This window comes from Kogia breviceps, chromosome 15 (assembly GCF_026419965.1).
Source record: "Kogia breviceps isolate mKogBre1 chromosome 15, mKogBre1 haplotype 1, whole genome shotgun sequence".
In the NCBI taxonomy this organism is placed as follows: domain Eukaryota; kingdom Metazoa; phylum Chordata; class Mammalia; order Artiodactyla; family Physeteridae; genus Kogia; species Kogia breviceps.
In genome coordinates, this window is record NC_081324.1 from 88,495,045 (window position 1) to 88,515,875 (window position 20,831).

General features: G+C 46.6%; 1 protein-coding gene across 5 annotated transcripts in view; it reads left to right on the top strand.

Annotated features, from left to right (window-relative positions):
• ADGRD1 (adhesion G protein-coupled receptor D1) overlaps positions 1-20,831 on the top strand; it is a 142,712-nt gene that overhangs the window by 2,257 nt on the left and 119,624 nt on the right. For 4 of the 5 annotated variants that reach the window (XR_010837029.1, XM_067015783.1, XM_059040042.2 and 1 more), the window contains 2 exons: positions 7,112-7,195; positions 11,281-11,403. Coding sequence is in view for 4 of the 5 variants with exons in the window: in XM_067015783.1 (XP_066871884.1) it covers positions 7,112-7,195; positions 11,281-11,403 (207 nt within the window). In the remaining variant the exon portion in view is untranslated. Of the gene's footprint in view, positions 1-7,111; positions 7,196-9,331; positions 9,428-11,280; positions 11,404-20,831 lie in introns of all 5 variants that reach the window. The other variant, XM_059040041.2, reaches the window with a different exon arrangement.

Sequence of the window (20,831 nt, forward strand, 5' to 3'; positions counted from 1 at the left end):
GGCCCGCGTGACGGCGACGGGAATGCGCTTTGCCGGGCCTTGTTCCCGTTTGCTGCTTGGCTGGCGTGTGCGTGGAAGAGGGCACCCGACGCTAACGTCCCCGAGTCCTTGCTCGGGAGCCCGGAGGACACCCCCGGCCTGGGGGCGAGCACGCCTCTGGCCACGCTACTGTCACGGGGGCAGCCCCGCCAACTCCATGACCCACCAGAGATGGCGGGTGCCGCATCCCCGGCCCCAGCTCCCGGGAGACGGCGCCGGTCTGGTGGGAACACCGGAGCCGTGCTGGGTGAAGGTGGGCGAGGGGATGGGACTCTGTCGCTTTGGGGTGACGTGGCCGTCGCGGTGGGTGCTGGAGCACCCCGCCACCACTGCCACCTCCACCTGCCATCTCAGTGGTACAGGGGCTGCCGTGCCTCTTTCTTCCGCATGTTTAAGTTCAATCTTTCGTTGAAAAGGGTGCGAGGGCGGTGAGTTTCCGCAGGCTCCCCTTTCCTTAGCCAAAACGCTGGAAGAAGGATCTGGGGGTGAATAGATCATCTATAGCATCGCATCAAACGGAGGCCGTTCGTGCCCTGTCGCTAACTCACAGCTCACAGCTCACGCCGGTCTCCCAGGAGCGATGTGTGTGTCCAGGAGGGCCACAAGGCAGCCCTGGGACCCCGGCCGCGGTCAGGGTGGGAAGGGAAGCGGTAGGGTGTTTGCCGTGTGGTCCCTTGGCCACATGGAGGCCCCCCAGTTCCGCCCACATGCACTGGCATCCTTGACGCTGAGCTTCAGGGAGCGGCTTGAACTCAGTCTTGGTTCCACAGAGAAACTGCTCCTGTTGCACCCTAATTTAGGGCAGAAAAAACCTCACTACCTCAGAGAAATAATAATAAAACTGACCATCATAGAAATGTTACTCAAGAGGAGCAATGTGCACCGCGGCCCGGGTTGAAAGCTGGAGCGCAGGGACTTCGGGGTCTTAGCGGCCTCGTCAGCAGCGCTCTGTAGCTGCGAGAGACTCCGCCTCCTTGAATCCTCCTGTCTCCAGCCAGCTATCTTTCTTCTGGTTCTCCCCACCCCACTTCTCAATTTTATTTATTTATTTATTTATTTATTTATTTATTTATTTATTTATTTTTTGCGGTACGCGGGCCTCTCACTGTCGTGGCCTCTCCCGTTGCGGAGCACAGGCTCCGGACGCACAGTCTCAGCGGCCATGGCTCACGGGCTTAGTTGCTCCACGGCACGTGGGATCTTCCCGGACCGGGGCACGAACCCGTGACCCCTGCATCAGCAGGCGGATTCTCAACCACTGCGCCACCAGGGAAGCCCTCAATTTTATTTTAATTAAGATTTTTTTTATTACTTTTTATTGGAGTAGAGATGCTTTACAATGTGGTGGTAGTTTCTGCTGTACAGCAAAGTGAATCAGCCATATGTTTACACGTAGCCCCTCCTTTTTGGATTTTCTTCCCATGTAGGTCACCACAGAGCAGTGAGTAGCGTTCCCGGTGCTACACAGCAGGTTCTCATTACTTACCTGTTTTATACATAGTATCAGTAGTGTGTGTCTGTGAACCCCAATCTCCCAGTTCATCTACTCCCCTCTTCCCCCTTGGTCACCCCACATTTTAAAATCTTTATTTCCTTTTCTTCCTCCTGCCTTCCTTCCTTTTTAGAATAAAGATGAAGGCTGATATTTATTGAACACCTAGGTGTTTTTTTGTGTTTTTTTTTAATACCCTATGGACGAAACGCTATTTGCTTCCTCTCCTTCCCCCCTTCCTTCCTTCCCTCCTTCCCTCCTTCTCTCTCTTTTTCTTTCCTGTCATCCTTTCTCCCTTATTTGCTTCCTCTCCCTCCTCCTCCTCCAGTCCTTTTGTTTTGCCTTCTCTTCCTACTCAACCCGCTTTCCTGCTGAGAAGTCTGACCCCTGTCATCTGTGCACCGCCAGCGCCTGGGAGGCCTGATGCATTTCCGCTTCTGACCTCCGAAGCCTGCAGCCTCCTGAGGGGAGCCCCCGGGGCGGAAACCTGATTCCCAGGACTTGCACCCAACGACACATCCGCCTAGGCACTCGGTGAACATGCAGGGACCCTGTTCCCAGTGGGAAGGAATTTGGAAACACCCTGAGTACCGATCAGGGTGGGAAAGGCTGCATAAACTGTAGCATTTTCTTCTAAGGGGCGGAGCACGAAGCAGTCAATAACAATGCCGACGCGATGGTGTACTGGGCGCTTTTATGTAGGTTCCATACAGCCCCCCCGGTGCGCTGAAGCAGCTCTGTCAGCCTCCACGTGAGGAAGCGTTTCTTCCCAAGAGGAAGTGCTCTGCCCAGACGGTCCCAGCCCTCATAAGACATAGTGGTAACTAAGGACGCACAAATTTGGAGGGAGCTGGGGGTGGTCAGACCCATGCAGAGGGTGTTGGAGATGAGAACAGCGTGGGCGGCCAGCGGGGGGGGGGTATGCACGGGACGTTCGGGGAGCCGGGGTCCCCAGTGGAGGCTGGACCCCTAGTGTCCCGAAGGGCAGCCACACCAAAGCTGCCTTTCCAAGGTTCTAGGAGGACTAGTAAGGCGTTTCCTGCGTCCTCGGGATGGTACCCAGCCCCGTGCCTTACAAGTGCTGGGCGCTCAGTGAATATCTGTTGGCTGGGTGATGCACTGTCAGTTGAAGATTTGCTGGTTGTCTGGTGAGCTGAGTCCCCTGATGGCAGCCAGCCTGCGCGATTTGAACCCCCAGCTGGGGGTTTTGGCTTCTTTTTCTGCCTTGCCTCTCCATACTAGCCCAGGTAACTCGATATTTTCCCGGTCTTTATCTCTACTGCGTAGATAGGTATTTAGTTTCATGAGTAGTTGAAAAACAACTGCAGATCATTTCGAGCACTTGTGTATTTTGTGACTGTGGACTGTCATTTTGTGCCGAGCTGTAGCTGTTGGAAGGGCCGCCTGGGGCTGCTCTAGCCCACCTCCCCGTTCGAGAGTTGACGGAGGGGAGGCCCAGAGGGGGGGACCTGGGGACCCCATCCCACACCTGGATCCTTTTCCCTCGCCCCCGGCGGCCCGATTTCTCGCTCTGGCCCCGAGGACAGTGCTAGGAAGCTGTGATGGTGGATAAAGCTAAATCCATAAATGGCAACGGCCAAGAAATCTCACATCACTGTTAAAAAGTTTATAAACATGCCTTTTACAGATAACTTTTGTAATGAGGGAACTTAATAAACCATGTCGTTGTCCAGAAGCTTCCGTGTGCCCTGGGTCCGCAGAGTGGCTGGTTCTACTTCTGGGAGGTGGGGGCAGCTCACCTCATTCGGCCCCATTTAGACGGCAGGGAGGCTAACACAGGTGGTTATAGTAATTATAATTCCCATAGTCAGGTAGTGGGTTCTTTCCCTGTGTGAATCGTTTGTTCCCGTTATTTATTTTTATTCTTTAATTGAGATATAACTGGCATGTAAAATTAATAATGAGTTTCAGGTATACAGCAACATGATTTGGTATTTGTATATATCGTGCAACGGTCAGCACAGTAAGTCTAGTTAACATCCGTCACCAACATCGTGTTGTTTTGCTTATAAAGGACCCTCAGAGTCACTAGGTCATGGTAGGAACTTCATCCTTCATCGTCCTAGTGCAAACATAAAAGTGTTTGTGATATAAGTTTTAAAAATAATGTTTGTACGCTACTGAACAGATGGAAATTTGGCATTTAGAAATTGGGGAGCATCAGAATTACATCGTCTTCCTGGGTTTATTCTTTTATTTATTCATTATTCCAATTTCATCATCCATTCCACCTATATCGTTTTCTTAAGAATTAATTGCTAACATTAAAATTTGGAGGAGAGTTCAAATGCAAAAACCTAGATTTCTGACACACACATACACACATGCATATACCCCCCCCCACACGCACATACACATGCACACATACACACACACACACACACACACACACACACACACACACACACACACACACCAGGCTGTGTTTTAGACACGGGGCTAAGGTGCAAATAGAACAAATTCTCTGCACTCAAGTCGCTAAGAGTCTGGTGTAGGAGACAGACAACAAACAAATTTACTAACAAACAAAAACTTTCAAATTATAGTGTAAGCCCCACGAGAAGACAAAACAAAGCATTGGGAGAGAGTGGATGGTGGTGGTGATGAGGGGTGATCAGGGCAGGCCTCTTGGAGGGGGTGTCCTGAGGGCAGAGGCTTGAATGACAGAGTCAGTTATGCACAGCGAGAGAAGAGCAGGGGGGGACAGCAGGCGAGTCCCACTGTGGAATGAGCTTGGTGTGTCATGGGCCAGGCAGGAGGGGTCCAAGATCTGCCCAAATTGGTGGGGACCAATTTTCCTCTGTGTGGTGTAGATTTCTGTTGAATAAAATCAGTGGACACGTATTGCCCTACACAGATTCAAGGGGTGAGGGCTTCCCTTTACTGACACACAGAGTAAGTGGCAGGGAAGGGATGGAATGGGGAAATCTGGAATAAAAGCCGTAAAGGAAAAATTAAAGGTTTGATTAACTTTTCTTTTTGAATATTGATACCCCTCTCTCCCTCCCTCCCCCTCTCTCTCACCAAACTGGATCAACAAAACATAAGTATGGATGAGAAATTATTGCTGAAGAACTGATTTTGAAAAGAATTATTTTATTGAAGTATAGTCGATTTACAATGTGTGTTTCTGCTGTACAGCAAAGTGATTCAGTTATACATATATATTCTTTTACATATTCTTTTCTATTACGGTTTATCACAGGATATTGAATAGAGTTCGCTGTGCTGTACAATAGGACATTGTTTTTTATCCATTCTATGTATAATAGTTTGCATCTGCTGACCCCAAACTCCCAGTCCATCCCTCCCCCCTCCCTCCTCCCCCTTGGCAACTACAAGTCTGTTCTCTATGTCTGTGAGTCTGTTTCTGTTTCATAGATAAGTTCATTTGTGTCATTTTTTAAGATTCCACATATAAGTAATATTATATGATATTTGTCTTTCTCTGTCTGACTTCACTTAGTATGATCATCTCTAGGTCCATCCATGTTGCTGCAAATGGCATTTTCATTATTTTTTATAGCTGAATAATATTCCTGTGTGTGTGTGTGTGTGTGTGTGTATCACATCTTCTTTATCCATTCGTCTGTTGATGGACACCTAGGTTGCTTCCATGTCCTGGCCATTGTAAATAGTGCTGCAGTGAACATTGGGGTGCGTGTATCTTTTCAAATTACAGTTTTCTCCAGATATATGACCAGGAGTGGGATCGCTGGATCATTTGGTAAATCTATTTTTAGATTTTTAAGGAAGCTCCATACTGATTTCTGTAGTGGCTGCACCAATTTACATTCCCACCAACAGTGTAGAAGGGCTCCCTTTTCTCCACACCCTCTCCAGCATTTATTATTTGTAGGCTTTTTGATGATGGCTATTCTGCCCAGTGTGAGGTGGTACCTCATTGTAATTTTGATTTACATTTCTCTAATAATTAGCAAAGTTGAGCATCTTTAGTAGTTATTTTTATGATTTTTGAGGTGTTTTTTTTTTGCGGTACGCGGGCCTCTCACTGCTGTGGCCTCTCCCGTTGTGGAGCACAGGCTCCGGACGCGCAGGCTCAGTGGCCATGGCTCACGGGCCCAGCCGCCCCGCGGCATGGGGGATCTTCCCGGACCGGGGCACGAACCCGCGTCCCCTGCCTCCGCAGGCGGATTCTCAACCACTGCGCCACCGTGGAAGCCCCGATTTTTGAGTTTTTTAAATCAAGAATAGGCTAAGTCCTTCATTTTTTCAAGGGTTCTTTTATATCCATTAGCATGATTTTATTGTTTTCTTCATGAGAATATTGTATAGTTCTTAAATGTCTTGGCTGCATCTATAAATGAGAACCTTTCTTCTGTTTTTTAGAATTATTATTTGAATACAGGAGAGCTATTGACATTTGCATATTTAGTTTGTATCAGCCTCCTTACTAAATTCTTGTATTGTTTGTAACAGGTTTTCACTTACCAAATTCTTTTCTTATTTGTAATAGTTTTTCATTTTCATTATCAGTCATATATCATTTGAAAATAATGATTATATTATCTCCTCTTAAAAAACATCTTTTACAATGAACAACACAAAGATTACTTTATTAATTTTATGTTTTTGGTGATCTGGCAGACATTCAAGGCAGTTGATTATTATTTAGTCATCTGGGCCATTATTTCCACTTCTGGGAACTGTTCACAGAGAAATAATCCAAAAGAAGATTCAAGTTAGGAGAACAATTCAATGTGTGATGGTGTAGCCTCTCCAGGGACTATTACCCAGACTCGATTATGAGAGTTAGAGAGAAAAAAATAAATCAAATAATTTGTGTGGTATTAAATGAGAAGAGCAGAATAAAAAAGAACACATCTGCATAAAATGATGTCTATGCAAAGTACAAGGAACATAAAGTTAATTTTGAAAGGATTCATTTTTAGTATGGTGGAAGCAGAGAGATAATAGAAAGATCAGGACCAATTCAGGAGACGTGTATGGAGGACTGCATCTAACACCAGTCGGCTGGGTGACTCCTGAGGGGGCATTTTATTCCTTGTCATAACAGATAGGCTAAGAGTACAGTTATCTTATAGATTATCATTAGAATGAAACGAGGAAGTATTTGTAAGGAACCTCACACAACGTCTGCACAATATCAGTGTTGGTTTCCTCCTCTTTTTCAGCCTCATTTTTTTCTCTTGTCTGATTGTATTGGCTATGTCTTCTAAACCGCAGGAAGTAATAATGGGATAATGGACAGTCTTGTCTTTTTTCCCCGACACCTATGGGCGTGCTGCTTGCGTTGCGCCATTAGGCATGGTGGCCTTTATTTTCTTTGGTTAAAAGGTGTCTCTCTATTCCTATTTATTATGTTTTATTCTGTAAAAACATTCATTTAATTACTGAGTTTTTTGAACACTGGGAGTGTGTACTGAATCTATTCAAATGCCTTTTGAAAACATCCCACAGTCACTCTGATACTTTTACTCTGTCTCCAATTCCTGATGGAGGTGCTAAGTAGTTCCTTATGTCCAGCTCTTTCTTTCCTAATGGTGATGTAACATTTTTATTCTTTTCTCCCCCAAGGATTTGATGTCTTGGCTTCTGCTTCCCATTACTGGCCATTGGAAAGTGTGGATGGAATCCACGAACTTCAGGAGACAACTGGAGGTAGAAGGGGTGGGGACAGTAACCAGGGCCCCAGGAATGCACTTCCCCGAGGGGATCAGGGGCCGTTGGGAGGGACAAGGGAACAAACAGCACCTGCTCTGAAGTCAGCCACGATGACGGAGATGAATAAACATTTGTGTAGCTTCTCCCTAATCATTGTTATTGCAAAGGATTTTACTAGAACTTTTATATGTTTTTATGGTTGAAGGACAGAATTTATGCTTCAAAATATTAAGATGTGCATCTCGTGCAACAACCTTTAAACAAATGCAGTTGTTTTCAGCTTTAAGCGGTACATGATGGATCAGTCTCTGTACAAGTCCGGATGTACGTTTCCTAGGTAGGCGCAAATGGAATAATCTACATGCCTGCCAAAGCAGGGGCCCATTGGAACCTAGGGCCAAACGTCGTGCCAACGAAGACTGACCCCCTGTTTGCGGGGTCACGATTTCACTAAGTGAAGGTACCCCCCCCACCTACCCGTCAGCTCCTCTACACGTCACTGGAAGACCCCTGTGAAAAGATCCAACATCACCTACGATGCTCCCAATGGTCCCCAATTCCATGGAAGATCAAGTTTCCATCTGAAGCAATTCAGACATTTTGAGAAGGAGAAACCCCAGACAGCCCCGAGCACTTTTTGCATTCCAATGGGAAGCTTTTTTAAAGTCTAAGTTTTCAGTGATTTGGGATGCTTTGACATTTTAATTTTTATTTCCTTATTCCTCTTGATCGTGTCCAACGCCGGATGTATATAACAGGAGAGTTACGTACAACCATCCTGGCACGTGCTCAGATTGTCTACACTGGTTCTTTGTAATGGATTAAAAAATAACCCCCACACATTGCTGATTACTATGCTTCCACACGAGCACACTGATATTTTCCTTATTCCTGGGACTTCATGTGCTGCCATAAATTGCCACCTCAGATTCTAAAACTTTTTTTTTTTTAATTTGCAAATTGAGAAGCATTACAGCGGAAGTCTGTCCTGCTGGCATCCTTAGAGGAGCTCAGTCAAGGAGCCGGTTCCTCCAGAAGGCTGCTGTCCTCGTGTGTAGGGCCACCGGAGGCCCTGCCTTATTCTGCATTGCCTCTTGCTTGTCTGCGTATCAGGCAGCAGTGGCCACCACAGTGAAAACCTGTATTGGGCCCCTGGGGCTCCATATTTTCTCCAAATAGTCTGTACCACAGGGATGCAATGTCCCTGTGATCCTTATTCTATGACTACCTCAGGTTAAAAGAAACGATTTCCGCCTGTTATAATCTAATTTTCTTTTCTCAGGGCCTTTACTTTAAAGCCTTTGAAAGGAGATCATTCCAAGTGGAAACTGCATTGTCAAAATAGCTCTTTGTTTAGGACCCAGGCGCTATTTTAGGAATTACTTCAAACAGAGCTCAAGTAATGATCGTATATTTCTCTCCTCACCCCCTCAACTCATTTCATTGCCATAGATTATCAGATAGAATTACACTGTGGTTGAATTTCGTTCACCCAAAGGATTATTTTCCCATAAAACTAGAACTATACTGGTGTTGGTCCCCAAACACTTGACTGATGAAGATTTCACTGCGCTGTTTGATTGGGTCCATTCTTTATGTTATTGTGTTTTACTGGCATATGTCAGTGTGATTACAGGCTTCACATTTTACTTCTGGGGACAGTTGAATGGTGTCAGGAGTCATTGCTTGGAGGCACTGCTTTGTCATTTGTCGCTGAATTCTCTGTTGTTTTGTCCATTTGTCATAATAACACGCGGTTGTTTTCATGCTGTGTTGCTGTTTCATCAGTTCTTGTGACATCACAACCGTTAATCCTTTCGTTAAGGCTATTTTATGGCCGAGTTCAATTTCATATCTCTCAACTAAGTATCTGGACGGGAGCGGAAGCCAGCGAATCGCAACCAAATACAGCGGCGATCACGCCCCAGGTTTGGGACTGAACGGGGCTGCTGGAGTTGCCCTAATGTCCCCTGAAAAAATAAGAGGGAGGTGGGGTCGGAAGAGAAAATCCAAGCTGTTTGTGGGATGAAAGGCACACTTGTCGATGCGTGTTGAGTTGAGAGATATGTCGGTTCCATTTGTTTTTTTGTGTCACTCATTCATTGTGCTTTTCTCTTTTGTCGTTTCACCCAGCATTGCGAACCCACAACCTCACTGTGCTTCCTCCCCATAATTCTACCTTTGTATATACCAATGGCTCTGCCTACTCAAATTTCTCTGCAACCGTAGGTGAGCACACGTTTCTTCTGTGTTCTGTCGAGTTTGGATCTGCAATGAATTGAAAGGCCGTTCCAAGTTGGTTCTATATGATTTCGCTATATCTTGACTAGCAAACAAGCAAATAACCAGAAAAAGGGCCAAAGATCCAGGGTATTGAAGATAACAACTTCGAGTTAGGTCTAAAGGAATTACCACAGATTGCAGTATATTAGGGGGCGTCTATACGCTTTCAGGCGACCAGGATCTTCCAAACCAGCCGCTTGTTTTCAGAACAATACAGACATAAGATGAGTAGCTTCTAAAAACAGAACTTATTTGGATGTTTAAATGGATTATATCCTTTGGGGGAGGAAATACATGCCCTTTGAATGGAAAATTAAAGTCGATTTTAAAATACCTTATCAAAAATTTGATCTCTCTTACAAACATTAAAATCGGCATTGCTTCTGTAGCTGGAATTTTTTTTATTTTTTAATCATTAGAAGCTGTTTTCTAAGACACACCCACAGGAGTCATGGCTAAATGACTATCTTATTTAATCACCTCCAGAGCCCGTATGTTTCAGATTTTGGCTACGCAGCACAGAGCAGAATGGATAGTAGCAATTGGGCGGCTCTCTGGTCAGGACGGAGAGTCAGCTCAGATAATTTAGGTCTCGCTCCTAATCCTTTTACAATATATACCCCGATTGCTCTTTCAACTATGGGGTGTTTCGCTTCCAAAATTAATTTTGCCAAGCAAGCAGTCTGGTTTAGGGGTTTATCCAGCCTCGTTCAGTCATGGACTGTGACTTGCCCATGTAACCTTGTAATACGTAGATCATCTCCAGCAATAAACGAGATAGATGAAAACAAATCAGTGTAAACACGATAAGGAGAAACTCGAAGCCCTTTGAGTTGGTATCCACGTGCCAATGGTTGTCAGAAAATCTGAGCTGGGGTCGCAGTCGGTCAAAGAGCCTCCAGTGCTTCTGTACCTCTTCATCTGGGTCAACGGCTCCAAGGGCAGGAGGCATGCGCCACAGGGCAGAGGGGCATCTGGGCGACTTTGACCGCAGTCAACAATACGTGACTCCTCACCTTGGCTTCAATTCTGTAAACCGCTGACATCGCACTGACACCATCAGAGAGGTTTGCCGCGGGAGTGGGACAAACAAAAAGGTGATAGAGCCGGCGCCTCTGCCAGGACTGCTGGCCCTTTGGTCTTGGCGTTGGCGGGCTCTTCTGGGACGACTCGAAGTGTAGCTCTGCATGTCCTTCCTAGAGTTTGAAAATGAATTCTCTTAAAATCATGGGCTCCCATGTCTAAGATTGGGGGCTCTCAATGAGAACTCAAAAGGAGAGAGAGTTTACGTGTAGTTTTACGTTCAAACTTGAATCTCAGTGTTTGGAGATTTGCCATGGGTTTGCTCCTTTTATATCCACACAGACTTGGAAAGTCTAGTGTGAAGATGGCAGTGAGAGCTCATCAAGAGGTGGATGGAGTGAAAGTTTAGGACAGTAGGAGATTCTAATCACATGGCTTCCGGTAACTCAACCGTCGGTCAACATAACAATTATAATAGTGTTATATTACAGTACATATTATACACTGGTCTGATATTAATTAATGTGATACACTATTAATAGGATAGAATACTTATTATTTAATATTGACACGAATGTATATTATTTGTGATTTAGTTCTTAATTATGAAATGTTAACTACCGTTAATATTATATAATATATAATGTTAGAAATATTTAATTATAAATATAAATAACAGTATACTTAGATGTAAGTTGTTTGTAAGCCTGACACATCTCTGGACGTTGCATCTCATGCGATTTTTAACCTACAATGTTGCCATTCTTCTCACTTAGATATTGTAGAAGGAAAGGTCAACAAAGGCATTTACCTCAAGGAGGAAAAAGGAGTCACATTTCTCTGTTACGGAAGGTACAAAACTTCTTGCATCAGTAATCCAGCGCAGTGCGGCCCTGAGGGTGAGTGATGAGCTCCATTCTTTTTCTTTTTCTTTTTTTTTTTTAGTTCATTTCATTGCCAGGTATCATCTGTTGCTCTGGGCCGCGGCAGATGTGAAGGCGAAGTTTGGCTGCAGGATGCGTGCAAATGTCACATACGGCTGGGAGGGGAGGGGAGGGGAGGGGAGGGGTAGGGAAGCAGACACCTCGAATTCTAATGAGAGACTGGTTCTGGAGGTGGAATTAGAACACCATCTCATGTCTCATGAAGGTGTGAGAGCAAAATATTTAATCTTGTAAAGCAAAAACAAACCAACAACAACCACCAGAAAACCCAAGAAACAAACAAAAAAGAGCCCTCCATAAAAAGCAGACACAGTAATGTCACACTGGAGTTTGGATGGGGCCATGGAGTTTGTGGGAAGTAAATTGATGGTGTGGCTCACAGAACATTATTTCTGGCTCCAGGATGTTGGCGATGGATCTGGGCGGGGCGCGTGCCTTTTAAGACTTGTGCCATGGGTTTGCTCCTTTTATATCCATCAAGATTGGAGGGGGCAGTGGAGAGAGATGTCCCAGCAAGAGGTTGCAGGTCTGTGGTTAAAATAATGCCACGGACGAAACACATAGATGCAAAAGAGAAGTTAGGAACCTATTCCTTCTTTTTTTTTTCTTCTATGAAAAGTAAACTGCTCTCTAGTATCTGAGCTTCAGACAATGGACATCTGAGCCACATTCCAAAACTTTCTGGGAAATTGTTCTCTGCCATCCAAATCACCTTCAAGCTTCCAAGTTCCATTATCCTAAGGAAATAAAAAGTTTTCTTTCTAGGAATGAAAAAAGTTTAATGCAAGCCAATTTGAAAGCCCTAAGGCTTTTTGGACATCCATGGCCTTATCAAAACCGCCCTGTGATGAATTCATTGTTCTTGACTCGGGGCCATAATGGGTTACATTACAGTAAAAGTAAACAAAAGCTTAACAAGGTGATAACATGTGGAAGGAAACGTTTTGGACTTCGCAGAACCCAGAGATTGAGAAGGGGTTTCGAGGCCCAAAACCACGCCAGGTTTACAAATCCACAGTTCAAGTTGTTCCTGAATTCAAACAGCCCTATAAACACAGCAGCCTTGTTTATTCCTCTAAATTTAAAACAGCCCCGCCTCAGCCACAAGGACTAAGAGAAACAAGAAAGCAGTCATGCCTGCCTCACCCCTTCCCTGCCTCCGGTCCGGAAGGCGGTGAGCTGGGTGGGCGGTGGGGGGGGGGGGGGTCTCCGCCTGGTCTCTCTCTGGGTCTGTAGGAACGGCCTCTCCCGGAGGACAGGTGTCTCTGCAGCCTCAGCTGCCAACTGGAACTGACCCGTGTGGGATGGAAGGCCCCGGGAATTCCAGTGACTGGGGACGATCACAGATGACCAGCCTTTGAAGGGCGACTATGAATGGGACCAGTGGGGCAGCCCAGCTATTGCAAATCAGAGCTGTCGCGAAGTTTTACCTGAACTCTGCGGTCATAAATTAGAGGCCGCCGAGCTGACTCTGGCCTGTGGCTGCGTTTCGCTTTGCAAAAGCACGGAGTTAAAAACTTTTCATTAGTTGCCAATGTTGAAAAATAGGAAGATTTCACATAAAAATATGAATTTCCAATTTCTCTCGAGAAGTCCACCCCTCCCAACCGCCGGCCCGCTCTGACTGGGTGGGGCTGAACGGCAGGGCCCCCTTTGCGATGGACAGTGCCCTTTGGTTCATCACTTCCGACCCTTTGATCACCGGGCCAGTTGGACACAGAGCACGTCAACGGCGTGGGCTCTGAGGCCAGGTGGCCTGGGTTCCAATTCCTGTTCTGATGCTTTCTGCGTGACCTTGGGTAACCGTTTAACCTCTGAGTCCAAGTTCCTTCGCTGTAAAACGGGTCCATCAAAGTACCTTTTGCTCACGGGGTTGTTCTGAAGACTGGCACGTGGTCGGTCCAGCACTGAGAGGCCCTTGGGGTCGAGTTGGGGGGGCTCCAGACTTCCCTCCTGTCACCAGGGTCTTGGTCCTCACCCAACCTGCTCGCTTGGATGTGACCCTGTGACAGGGGCTGACACGGCTGGCCCGATCCTAATAATGACCCACAATTGTTTTTTTTTTTTTTTTTTTGCGGTTCGCGGGCCTCTCGCCGTCGCGGCCTCTCCCGCCGCGGAGCACAGGCTCCGGACGCGCAGGCGCAGCGGCCACGGCTCACGGGTTCCCGGATGTGGGATCCTCCCGGACCGGGGCACGAACCCGCGTCCCCCGCATCGGCAGGCGGACTCTCCACCGCTGCGCCACCAGGGGAGCCCGTGACCCACAATTGTTAATCATTTACTTCGTGCCAGTCAGTGTTCTAATCCCACCACACGTCTTCACTCATTTCCTCCTCGGAAAAAACGAGACAGACGAGAGCTCAGGTGGTAGAGAGAGCTGTGAACTTTGGTTTCACCTCCCACCCTGTGGACAACGTTTCCTGTGTCATGTTAACTGGGGCCTTTGAAGCTGTTCTCCGGGGGCCCCTTTCTCTAGAGAATGGCCAGATATGCAGGGAAGCCAGGAAGCGTCAAGTCAGCCTTGGCCCCCAGAGACCGTGCTGCTGGGGGCTGATGAGGGTGCAGAGGGGGGCTGTGGGCATTCCTCCGTCCACCTCCCTTGGTGTGGCCTTCAGACAGGGCCACCGGGCGTGGGTGCCACCCTAAGGACCACTGCATGCATCTCCCCATTTTACTGACCCTACCCTTTGCTCTGGTGGGTTTCCCTGGGGCCTCAGATAGCTTGTATTTCTGGGTTTAAGGAGAACAGGGAAGGTCCGTCCAGCATTTTCCAAATCAAAGTCCACGTAGCATGTGAAGTAGGTGAGATGATTTCAGGTGCACTTGGAGCGATTAAACAATTAATGGTTATGTTTTTATTTTAAGATAGCTCATCAGAAGCTTAAGATAGCTTTCATAGATACTCTTTAGGATGCGACTTCAGTAAGTAGTAAGCTTAGAATGGGTTGACTTAAAGAACAGTGTTTCATGATAATAATCGAGGTGCTGTCCAGATAAGATGAAAATGTGAGGGATTAAAACGCAGGCAACATTGGATCAGATATTGGCCTCACTGCACAGCTTGTGGGATCTTAGTTCCCTGACCGGGGATTGAACCCGGGCCCCAGCAGTGAAAGTGCCCAGTCATACCCACTGGACCGCCAGAGAATTCCCCCAACATGTAAATAAAGAGAGGGCCACTCTGCACGCCCAGTCCAGCAGGTCAACTGTTTTCATATTTGAGATTTCCCAATTCTCTTGTGGCCTCTGTTCATACTTGCGGCTGATTTTTGTTTTTAAAGAATGTTTAAGGAGACAGGATTGAGGTTAGAGCTTTTCAAAAAAGGATAAAGCGTCGGAGCAATGTAGCTGTCCCTCTCCAAGTTCGCAGGTAGAACGTGGAATCGTCTTCCTCTGCCAGGCTGCTCCCTCCAAGCTCACCGCAGGGCTTCTGTCCACCCGCTCGGCCAGCTTCCCTTGTTTCTCTGAGCTGAGCGTGGGGCCTGCCTTTCGGCAAGTGGGATCTCCTGGGCGCTGGGTGCAAATGCAGGAGAAGCTTTGGAGGAACTTTTGAGAGAAAAGGGCTATTTGAACATTAACCGAAGGAAACCCAGTCTGTGTTCCTTAAATACCGAGGTGTCTCGCCGCCAGCTCCCACGACCAGCAAGCACACAAGCGGGGAAACTCAGCGTGGGAAGGGACTCTTCCTGAAATGTTCCAGCATCTTGTTTCATTCCCCTGTAGACCCTGAGAGCTCGGCTCGAGCGTCACTTTTGCAGGGATGAGCCCCAGACCGGCCGCGTTCCTCTGTCTGTGGTCTCAAATCTCCCTGCATGTTTTCCCTCTAGCCCTTTGCGTCGGTGGTGGATGACCTGCTCCTTTTCTGTCTTCCTTCTTTGGCCTTTAGCTCTGTGAAGGCAGGGACTCTGTCTGTCGTGGTCATTGCTGTATTTTCAGGGGTGAATATCGGCATCGTAGATGTTTGATCCATGTCGCTTGAACAAGTGCGTCTAGTCTAACTGTCTTTTTGATGTTAAATTCCTTTGAATGCTTCCCCAGCAAATCTCTGATGGGCTGTCATTTGAATATCACCCTTGATGGGTCCTCCTCCATTCCTAAAGGGGCCTGTCCCATTTTTGCACTCTTTGGACCTGTAGAAACTAATTTCTGATATTGGATTAAATTCCATCTTGAGTTAATTATCTCTAATTTGCGTTCAACTCTAAATCACCTTGGCTCCCCACAGGAGAGACATTCTCTCTGTTTTACTCATTTTCCTTCCTCTGGAAATGCGCCCTTTGTTTTTCCCTCTTGTGCATTAGAGCTTCCCCTGCTTATAAACACCAAGAAGCCTGCTACGGCTCCATAGCAGCAGCTGGGAAATCTCACCATCCACATTCCCTTCTTCTCAACTTCGATAGGACTTTTTTGCCCTTTTTGCATTAGGTTACTAAATTTAAAAAGCTCTCAACAAAATGCTAAAATATTTGCAGAATTGAGTTTCAGGATGGTAATTTCCAGAATGGTCTGATGGATACAGGCTGGGCATGGATCCAACTTCTGTCTCCCTCAGATGACTGGGGGTTAGGGGGCTGTTGGAAAGCCTGATGGAGCCTCAGAGAGAAGTATTCATTCAGTACGCCCATTTCACAGAGGGGGAAACCGAGGCCCAGAGGGGGCACAAGTCACCCTAGAGACACATGGCAATTTAGTGCAGAGTATCTCAAAGTGTTGTTTCCAGACCATCAGCAGAAGAGTCTATTGCAGAGATCGTTAAAAGTGGAAGTTCTCAGGCTCCAGCCCAGAACCCACTGAATCAAAATCTCCATGGATGAGGCCTGGGAATCTGTAGTTTTAGCCAGGACCTCCAGGTGATTCTCATGGACCGAATCACAGAACTGGCCAAGGCTGACTCCATCCCACAGATGTATTTTGTTTGCTGGCATTATGTCGACTCTCACAGATTTTATATTTTAATCAGCTTTCTAAATTGTTCTCGACATGATGGGTGGGTCCAAATAGCCTCGCTCACTGTTTGCAGAAACAGAGACTCTCTCATGGTGCTTTAAATTTTTTTAAAAAATTAATATCTAATTCCTATATAAGAGAAAATTTCATTAAAAAATCTATACTTCTGACTTCTCATAAAAAAATCAGAAGATCCAGCAGTGTTCCCTGCCCACCTGAAAGAGCGGTTGGTTACTGACTGTTTCCTTTGGAATGGTCCTATGGTCTCCAGATTTCCTGAGTCCCCAGCATTCTCCGTTTCCTGCTTGCTGAGACGGAAGGGCAGCCGCCACTCACCTGTTGGTCTCATAAATAATGAGAATAGAAATGGTTAGTGTGAAAGAGAGTCCTACAGCGCCAGGTATTTCTAGAAGAAATTAAACAGAGCCTTTTTGGGGGGCAAGAAGGGTAGACATGAGTAGTACTTGATATGCAGTGTTTGATCTGAGAAAGTGTGTCTGCATGTTGAAAGATACAGCCTGAGCTGCCTTCGAGAAACACGCTGGCTGTCTTACAGAGTCAGCCCTCCTGGCAAGAGGGGCTTTTGAGTTTATGGCCTCTGTCGTGTACACTGAAGTCTGAGAAACTCTGCCCCTTTGGGTCTCTGTCATCTTTCTCTCTGCATTTCATATATCACATGTTCTCCTACCACTGCAAACTCAACTATGGCTGAAGGTGGAACTCCTTACCTTTCAGCCGGTGTCTCTTCTGTTATCCAGATTCCCTGCCACTATGACCTTCAGCTCTTTTTCTCTCCAAAGTTTGCTCTTTGCTGTATCATTTCTCCCACCTTATCTGATTGTTACTTCCTTGACTTGTAATCATGGAGTTGGGGAAAAAAACAATCTAAGGATACAGTGTGGAAGCTTCACCATCTTCACAGCTTCTCTGTCAAGTAAAAATCAGATACTATTAGGGAGGACAGTGAACACTGGGCCTGGGAGTTGATACCTTGTCGTGTTTCTACTTTAAGAGTAAGGCCTCTTGTATTCGCTGGACCATATATAGCCTCACATTTTGCTCCTCAGTTGTGCTCTGTGTTTAGGGTGAATAAGACGATCTTAGGAACCATTCTCTTGGTGTTTTTGGGCAGCTGGGTCTCCACAATATTGAGAATGGATGAGAATAGATCACTTGAAATTTGTACCGAGGAAACTTACACAGCCAGATGTAATTCTGTTCTCATGGTCCTAAAGTGGACCAAAAAAATGGCACGTCATCTCCTTAACTCAACTTTTGTAACGTCGACTGTCGAGGCAGTGAGGCAGGATGTGTTTATGCCAAAGAAGAAGTCCAAGGTTGGGTTATTTATTTTAATAGGTTGAGGTTGAATGATGTAATTATCTAAATTTCCAGTCATGGTAGAATGTTTTTAAGACTAGTGATTCTTAAATTTCATTCACTTTTAAATTGTTTTTATGATTTTTGTTTTTACTATATACACATAGCACCTGAACTATAATACTTACACCTTTTCTTTAAGTTTTACTTACTTTGATTCAATTGAAAAGGAAACTTTATATCACCCTCAAGAACTGAAAACCAATCTTGGTTCCCATAAGTAGAAGATACCTATATTGTTGAATTCTACGTGGGTACCGTGGCCCAGCAGAGGCTCTAAATTTGAGATGCGGCATTTCTGTGTTAAAATGGGGATTAGCAATTGTTACTTACATACGAATGGCCTTTCTCCTTGTCACAGTCAGAAGAACTGGAAGGCCGTGGAGAAGGGCCTCATGTGATTCATGTTATGTAAAGGCCTAGATGCTAAAATTCTCTCGGAGAAAGTGTCCAACGCCAGAGGGGGTGGAATTGTCAACTCGTAGAAAGATGTAGGTAAAAATCATCATGTCAACCTGTACTCTGCTGAAATGCAGAGGTAGGGGTCACACTTCAGCGTCTTAACAAAATCAGCGTTAGGCATCTACAGCAGAACCTTGCTGGTGGACGGCTACCTAGGTGTCTGGGTCTTTTCTCAGCTTAGCCAGAAAGCCCACATCTCCCCGTCACTCTCTCCCAGCCTGCGCTCTTTTGGAGGCACTCGGCAGGTGGTCACTCCATAGAGGTGCTCTGTCATCAGAACCCTGCACACTTGCTTCTTTCCTCCTCCTTCTCGGCCACACCGCACAGAAAACCCGACAGCTGGTAGATTCCCTGGACATCCTCTATTCTTTCTAAAGAAACCACCGCCCCAATTCTGGAGCCTCTCTTGACCAAAACCTGGGAGAACATCCAACTTCCGTGCCTCAGATACGCCGTAGCAAAATTGGATGGTGAACCAGCCAGATCAGATGAAAGGCCTTCCCAACAGAGCAGAATTTCTTTTCTTTTCTTCTTTTTTTTAAAATGAAATCCTTTTTATTTTGGGGTAATTGTCAATGAACACGCAGTCAGTTGTAAAAAATAATGCAAAGCAACCTAGCGTACCCTTAACCCATTTTGCAGCGGGTGAAGCCGAGTGATGACGTCAAGGGACTTGAGGTGGGGAGTGTCCTGATCTTTGCGGGCTCGGGGCCATCACAGGGCTCCTTACAAAGGGAGGGGCAGAGGGGCGGAGTCAAAGAGAGGTTGGGGGAGGGGCCAGGAGCCCCGGAACGTGGGCGCCTCGAGAAGCTGGAAGAGGGTGGGAACGAATTCTTCTCCGCAGCTTCCCACGGGGTCGCAGCCCTGCCCACCTCCTGGTTCTAGCTCAGGTGGGGCTTCTACCTCCAGAGCCTTGAGAGTGCATCGTGTTGTTATCAGGCACGGAACTACGTGGTGATTTGTAGGAACCTGACTCGGAGGTACCATCTCAGATTTCCCTCCTAACCCGAAGCACGGCGCTCAGACCCAAGTCTCTCCTGGCCACATCTTCCTCACCAGCCTCACCTTCCTCTCCTCTCTTACCCTCCTCGCCACGGCTTGTCACAAGACCGATACGAGGTCTGCTCCTTAAATGTTCCACACGGTCCTTTGCCCTGTGCCTCCCCTTGTCCGAGTCACACCCGCTCCCTTCAGATCTCAGGCCCAAAGCGACCTTCAGGAAGCCTCTCTCACCCTCCGGGGTAGATGGCGCCCTGCTCCATGCTTCTTGTCCGTATGTCTCTCCTCCCAGACCTCCTCACACCCGCCACTGGGGGGACTCCCGCGTGACCGTTCACGTCGGTCCCTCCCTGCCCACGTGGTAGGAGGTCCCGGAGCCCAGGGACCCGGGGTCTGCTCACTTTGCTGCCTCCAGACCCTCCCTCATAGTGTCTGACGTGTACCAGCCACTGATTAAGTGTTTGCTGAATGAAGGAATGAATGAGGTGCTGCTATGAACTGAATGTGTGCTCCCCAAAATCATGTGTTGAAATCTTATCCCTGCGATCGTATTTGGAGGTGGGCCTTTGGGAGGTGGTTAGGATTCAGTGGGGTCACGAGGGTGAGGGGTCAAGGCCCTTATAAGCAGAGGAGGAGACACTGGCTCTCTGTGTGCACGTACCAAGGAAGGCCGCATGAGGGTACAACCAGCAAGAGGGCTCTGCTGGCGACGTGACCACAGCCTTCCGGCTTCCAGAACTGTCACAAATCACTGCCATTTAAGTCTGTGAGATTCTGTTGTAGCAGCCCGAGCTTACTGAGTCAGGTGTTATCTAAGGTGACACCACAGCCCGGGAGTGAAATTGATGGCCTTGTTTTTTTTTTTTAAGTTTTATTGGCTTTAATATCAAAAAATTTTTTATTGATGTATAGCTGGTTTACAATGTTGTGTCAGTTTCTGCTGTACAGCAAAGTGATTCAGTTATACATATGTGTGCCTTCTTTTTGGTATTCTTCTCCATGATGGTTTATCCCAGGATACTGAATATAGTTCCCTGTGCTCTACAGCAGGGCCTTGCTGTTTATCCATTAGATATATAACAGTTTGCATCTGCTGACCCCAAACTCCAACTCCATCCCTCCCCCCCACCTCCCCCTTGGCAACCACAAGTCTGTTCTCTATGTCTGTGACTCTGTTTCTGTTTCGTAGATACGGTCATTTGTGTCATAGTTTAGATTCCCCATATAAGTGATATCGTATGGTCTTTCTCTTTCTGACCGACTTCACTTAGTGTCATCATCTCTAGTTGCATCCATGTTGCTGCAGATGGCATGATTTCATTCTTTTTCACAGCTCAGCAGTATTCCATTGTGTATATGTACCACATCTTCCTTATTCATTCATCTGTTGATGGACATTTAGGTTGTTTCCATATCTTGGCTATTGTAAATAATCCTGCTATGAACAGTGGGGTACATGTATCTTTTTAAAAATTTATTTTATTTTATTTATTTTTGGCTGAGTTGGGTCTTCGTTGCCGCGCGCGGGCTTTCTCTAGTTGCGGTGAGCGGGGGCCACTCTTCGTTGCGGTGCGCGGGCTTCTCATTGCGGTGGC